Below are 6,796 nucleotides of genomic sequence, written 5' to 3'. Positions count from 1 at the left end.
GGTGTGTCTCTGAGTGTGTGTCTGGAAGAGATTAGCATCTGAATCAGTAGACTAAGAAAATCTGCCCTTACCTCTGTAAGCCGGCATGATCCACTCCGTTGAGGGCCCAAATAGGACAGAAGACAGAGAAAGGGTGAATTTTCTCTCTCTCTCTCTACCCTGCTGGCTTTGAGGATGGAGGGAGGGGCTGCAAGCCAAGGAATGCAGGTGGCCTCTAGAATCTGCAAAAGCCAAGGAAACAGATTCTCACTTAGAGCTTTCAGCAGGGGCGTAGACCAACTGATAGCTTAATTTCAGCCCACTGGAACTGATTTCAGACTTCTGACCTCCAGAACTGGGAAATACTAAATTCATGTTGTTTGAAGCCACTTAGTGTGTGGTAATTCATTACACCAGAGGAAGTGAGTGAATATCCACCATGCTCTCCTTCACTGCCCCTTCAGACTCCCTCTGTTCCTTGGTTCCTTCCCCCACCTGTAGATGCTCTTGAGCTTCCCTGGAGTCTGAGCTCCCAGATTCTTTAGGACAGTCTGTCTTCACTATCATTCTTCTTAGTCTTTCCATGCCCTAATCATCCACTCACTACTGCATTCTCTGTAAATAGAGTTCCCTGCCCAGTTTTAACTGAAATGTCTTTTTGGAATTTGACTTATGAATGTGTAACCCACAGGTCTATCCTCTGACTTCCTTCTCAGCATCTCTGCAGCATTTTATACAGTGGATTGCTTACGCTTCAATCTCTCTCTCTTTTTAAAGTGGACTTTATTTATAGAACATTTCTGGGTTTGTAGAAAAAATGAGAATATAGTACAGAGGATTCCCATACACCCCCTTCACCAGCTTCCCTATTTACTAAACATTGCTGACTTGTCCAGCCACGGAACTTCAGAGTGGTATCCAGTCTTTCTTGCTAACACCCAATTCAGTAATTTATCATTTCCTGAAACCCTCCATATAAAATATATTTTTTCTCATCAATCTCTTCTTTAATCCTTATGGCCATCCAGAGTCATGGTCTCATTTCCTCTTATCTCAGTAGTGTCAGCTGGTATCTGATCACACCCCTCTTCCTCACAGTCTATTCATTCTGTTGCCCACCGTCAGATGATTTATTCAATATAGCTGAAGTTATAGAATCCTGATATAAACATCTCTTGTGGCTCCCTGCTAGTATCTCCCTCCTTCACTCCCTTCCTTCCTTCCTTTCTTCCTTCCTTCCTCCCTCCCTCCCTTCCTTCCTTACTCCCTTCCTTTCTCCCTCCCTCTCTTCCCTCAAACAGCCACACCACCACCACCAATTACTTAATGACAGGCATTTTAATACTAGTGGGGTAGAGACAAATATTGTTAAAATGTGGCTCCTCTCAACCAAGGTAAAGATACATCCTTCACTGTGACATGTCAGGTACCAAATATTCTAGTTCTCAGCTCCAAATACATCCTCTGCTCACTGATACCAAAATGTCTTACATAAATGCTTCTTTAAACATATTATTTAATCTATCAGAAGGCCCTGCTTTCTGAGACAACCCCATTACAAACACACAGAGACAGAGACATAAACACACACATATATAGGCACGCAGTGATGTTCTCTGTCTTGTTGTCAAATTCAGGCAGTATTCTGCTTATCCTTAACACACAGGGACTGCTTTGCTAAAGTATAGTCCTTTGTGCACGTGTCTTTTCTCCCTTACCAGATGGGTAGTCCCTCCAAGCAAGTGCTCTGTATCACTTATCTCTTGTTATCTCCTCTAGTCCACTTTTTTTTGTTTGTTTTTTGTTTTGTTTATTGTTTTTTTTTCAGTCCACTCTTTGCACAAAGTAGACACTCAGTAAATCACTGTGACAGGTTACCTTGCTTTGCATTAGAGTTGAGTCTTTGAAATGAGAAACGGTGCCTAGACAATTACTGTGAGCATTGCCCTGCATCCCACATACCGCTATCAAGAATGGAATGTAGTTTGTATCCAATTTGGTAGACATCAAATAATTTTCTGTCCAGCATATAAGTATTGTTAGAAATTATTTTCTTTTATCACTATAAAAAATGTTAGTGATAAGAAACAAAGTGAAACACATAGCCCAGGGTTTTGGACCTACTTAAGTAGCTATTATTTAGCAGCTTTCAAAAATCCCTTGTCAGCCGAGATATTTTAAGCACCTTTCTACGATTTAATTGTGTGAAATAACCATGGTTTTAGAGTTGAACTTCTAAGTAATTTTTCTCTTTTGTGTCCTTCCAGAACTCACTTTCGACATAATTTTCAATTTTGAGTAATAACATTTAAAATCAACCCCAAGGTAAAAGGTGTAGGACAACATAAAAAATGAAGTCACTTTTTATATGTTTCCCATTGGCAAATTACTGTGTTTTTCCTGCCATCAGGCTTCATCTAATGATGTGACCTTTACCGTGCTAATAGACAGCAAACAAAAATCTGCCAAATTATGATAAAATATCGGTTTTAAATATAAAATGAATTAAGCCAAGAAAATTTATAAAGGTCAAAAGCATGGAAAGAATTAAGCTGAAACAGTGATTTGTGTTTGGCACATGTTGTACGAGGTTTCCTCCAAGGTTATTTTTTTGAAAGCTTAATGCTCAATAACTGTAGTAGAAAATGTATTTTTTAAAGTAGCACTATGGTAGTACTCACTCTTTTTTTTTTTTTTGGCTAAAATGTTAGTTTATTCAACAACTCTTTATTGTGTATCAAATATGTGTCAGGCTGTGGTGACACACTAATGAGTAACAGTAATGATTCCTGATGTCTTGCAACTTATGGTTTAATAGGAGATACAGACAAGCAAACATCCCATTACTCCACAGAGCTGGGTCACTCTGTGAAAGGGAAAATGCTGGTGAGAGCTGTACCTACCTCACCCAGACTTCTAAGTTGAGCCCAAAGATAAGATGGAGCTCACCAGGCACAAAGGAGTGGGGAGAGTGTTCTATACATAAAGGGCATGGAATGTACACAACTATAGAGAAAGAACCATGTGCATTCTGAAACTGAAAAAAATTCATTACGGTGGGAAGTCAAGTTTGAGGGAGTAAAAGACTCTACACTGGTGATTTTCAACCAGGGAGATTTTGGCTCCCAGGGGACATTTATCAATGTCTGGAGACATTGCTGAGTGTAGGGGGAGGTTACTGGCATCAAGGTGGTGGAGGCCAAGGATGATGCTAAACATCCTATGATGCACAGAACAGCCTCCTACCACAAAGAACTACGTGGCCCCAATGTCACCAGTGCCTAGGCTAGAAGTCCTATTATAGGTAAACCTGTAGACATAAATCCCATGGGGCTAGATCGCAAAACTAATTGAAGGGATTTGGGATTTATTCTGTCTGTCATGGGGTACCAAGAAGGATTTAAACAAATAATTTTTAATCAATCTGAGAGGCACTCTATTATTATGGCTGGATTTAGGTCTTTATTTATATTTTGTTTCACATGATCGGAAAATTGTGCTTACTATGAATTATATCTAGTAGTCTTACAAAGGTTGAAAAAGCATCATTGTGGAAAGTTTGCTAATTGTTTTTTTTTTAATGGCCTAATTTTTTCATCCTTGCCAGTCACAATACATATTTTTAAAATACTGGACTCTCCCAAACAGGATCAAGCATGAACATCCATTCTCATGAACGTGAAACACTACTGCAGATCAACAGGACACACACTAGGCCATCATGCAATCTCAACTGGAAATAAAAAGCTTTTACATCTAGAGTAAAGAGGAATCATGTAAAGCTCTGGAACAGGGATTCTTATTATTATTAATATTATTTTAGTTCCAGACCCTTTTGAATATCTGATGACACTTAGGACCTCTCTTTTCAGAAATATGCACTTATCCCCCAAATATATCTAACATCAGGGGATCACAGACACTACAGAGATATGGTAATCTCTCACATGATGCTGATGTTCCTAGAAGTATTTAAAGGTTAACATGACAGCCACAAAAATTTGCAAAAGAAACATGGCATAATTTAGAATCATTCAGAGAAAGCTTTACAATTTTTAATCAATGAAGAATTCTTTCTAAAAATGCTCATTAAGATACTGTGTCATCTGGCAAAATATATAATACTGCATCAGAGCAAAAAAAATAATTCAATGGAAATGAACAATTTTTCTTATATTCCATAATGAATACAGTATTTTGGTCTGGTTACAACAATGAGCAGTTCTGTAAACCATGAGCTTTCTGCTATTCCCATCCATTTAATGGTTACTCTCTCTAAAAATAGTGATTGAGAGTAGGCTCAGTGTCTTGTAAATAGGAAGAAAAGGTGAATTGATCTGTGCCTGAGTTCATTACTGTTCTTTTCTCTGACAATCAAGTATCAAACGTCAATTCCCTTTACTCTCTTTAACACAGATGTCACAATTACCTTAGGACAAAACTGTCCCCAGAACACCCACACCATCTTAACCACACACACACACACACACACACATCTCATCAGTTCTTTGGAGGAGATAATACATGCTTATTTAAAAGTTTCTATCCCTACTGATGCCATCACCATTAACCCAATGTATTTTCTATTGCTTATTTGTCAGTTTTCCCATCATTTTTCTCACTTGCTAGTTCTGTTCAAAGAAGGTGAATGTCTGCTTTATCTCCAATTCTTGCTGTGATTTCAAGTAATGTGTTCACTTGAATTAAATTCCATGATAATAATCTGAAATGTCCCTTGATGCTCTTTAGATTTGGATTTTGCATATTCCATAAATATTAGGCAAGTTAACATCTAGCCAGAATCAAGCTATCAGCTGGGACTGCAATTCTCATCTGGATTTCAGGGTTTCCTGCAAGCTCATTGGTTCTCTGTAAAACCCACTTTCTTCTCAGGCTTTTCATGTGGCTGGTTCTTGGAAGCAACGGGTCCTTCTTATGCTTCCAATCTCTCCAACTTCACTTTCTGCCACATTTCTCTGACTCCAGCTGAAGAAAGTTCTCTGCTTATAAGCCTCTTGTGTTTAGATTGGGCCCACCTGGGCAAGACAGGCTACTCTCTCTAAGTTTCCTAATCTTAATTACTTCTGCACAGTCCCCATGCTGTGTAATACACCTCTAGCTCCCTAGGATTAGGGTGTGGACATCTTTGGGGGCATTATGCTACCACAGAGACCTGCAGGTGAAGTGTCATAGACATTCAGATAGAGAGAAGGACCAGTTATAATTAGAACTATCATGGAAGATCAAAACCATAATCATATCACCTCACTAGTTGGAATGGCTATTATCAGAAAGATAAGAGCTCTACCCAGGAAGGCCGTGCCATGGAGCGAGCGCTGCTTTTGCTTTCCCTTCCCCGTGCCCACTCCTCGCTCCGCGTGCGGCGCTAGGCCCCCGCCCCAGCCATGGCCACACTCAGGGTCCTGCCCGAAGCCCAAGCCAAGGTTGATGTGTTCCGTGAAGACCTATGTGCTAAGACAGAGAATGTGCTCGGGAGCTATTTCCCCAAGAAGATTTCTGAGTTGGATGGATTTTTAACGGAGCCAGCTCTCAATGAAGCCAACCTGAGCAATCTGAAGGCACCTTTGGACATCCCAGTGCCTGATGCAGTCAAGGAAAAAGAGAAGGAGGAGAGGAAGAAACAGCAGGAGAAGGAAGACAAGGATGAAAAGAATAAAGGGGCAGATGAAGACAAAGGTCCTCCTTGTGGCCCAGTGAACTGCAATGAGAAGATCGTGGTCCTCCTGCAGCACCTGAAGCCTGAGATCAAGGATGTCATTGAGAAACTCAACCTGGTCACCACCTGGTTGCAGCTGCAGATACCTCGGATTGAGGATGGGAACAACTTTGGAGTGGCTGCCCAGGAGAAGGTGTTTGAGCTGATGACCGCCCTTCACACCAAGCTGGAAGGCTTCCACACTCAAATCTCCAAGTATTTCTCTGAGCGCGGTGATGCTGTGGCCAGAGCAGCTAAGCAGCCCCACGTGGGTGATTATCAGCAGCTGGTACACGAACTGGATGAGGCAGAGTACCGGGACATCCGGCTGATGGTCACGGAGATCCGCAAGGCTTATGCTGTGTTATATGACATCATCCTGAAGAACTTCGAGAAGCTCAAGAAGCCCCGGGGAGAAACAAAAGGAATGATCTATTGAGAGCCTCCTCTCGTTCTGTGATGGGTCCAGCAGGGACCGTCGTGACTCTTCTCACCTTCTGCCTGTTGAGGGTTTGCCCTCACCTTGCCTCCCAGGCACAATAAATATAGTCACACCATCAAAAAAAAAAAAAAAAAAAAGATAAGAGATAAGTGTTGGTGAGAACTTGCAGGGGACTTTTTTGTACTTTTGGTGGGAATGTAAACTGGTATAGTCACTATGGAAGATAGTGTGGAGATTCCTCAAAAAATTAAAAGTCTTTTGGGATATATATCCAAAGGAAATGAAATTAGGATCTCAGAGAGATATCTGCACTAGCAGATTCATCACGGCATTACGGATGATAGCCCAGATATGGAAATAACCTAACTGTCTGTCAGTGGATGAATAGATAAAGAAGATGTGGCATACATAACAATGGAATATTATTCAGCCAAGAGAAAAAAGGAAATCCTGCCATTTGTGACAACACAGATAGACCTGAGGGCATTATGCTAAGTAAAATAAGTCAGACAAAGAAAAACAAATACTGGGACTTCCTAGGTGGCACAGTGGGTAAGAAACCGCCTGCCAATGCAGGGGACACGGGTTTGATCCCTGCCCCAGGAAGATGCCACATGCCGCGGAGAAACTAAGCCCGTGCACCACAACTATTGAACCTA

The 6,796-nt window shown here is 41.0% G+C and overlaps 1 protein-coding gene across 1 annotated transcript; it reads left to right on the top strand.

Moving 5' to 3' along the window:
* Positions 1-5,311: 5,311 nt before the first annotated feature.
* On the top strand, positions 5,312-6,221 carry LOC130834948 (proteasome activator complex subunit 1-like). Its single transcript, XM_057706066.1, has one exon. The coding sequence runs from the start codon at positions 5,385-5,387 to the stop codon at positions 6,132-6,134; it is 750 nt and encodes a 249-aa protein (XP_057562049.1). The 5' UTR covers positions 5,312-5,384; the 3' UTR covers positions 6,135-6,221.
* The last annotated feature ends 575 nt before the right edge of the window (positions 6,222-6,796 follow it).

This window comes from Hippopotamus amphibius, chromosome 13, assembly GCF_030028045.1.
Source record: "Hippopotamus amphibius kiboko isolate mHipAmp2 chromosome 13, mHipAmp2.hap2, whole genome shotgun sequence".
In the NCBI taxonomy this organism is placed as follows: Eukaryota; Metazoa; Chordata; class Mammalia; order Artiodactyla; family Hippopotamidae; genus Hippopotamus; species Hippopotamus amphibius.
This window is presented reverse-complemented; position numbering and strand designations above follow the sequence as displayed.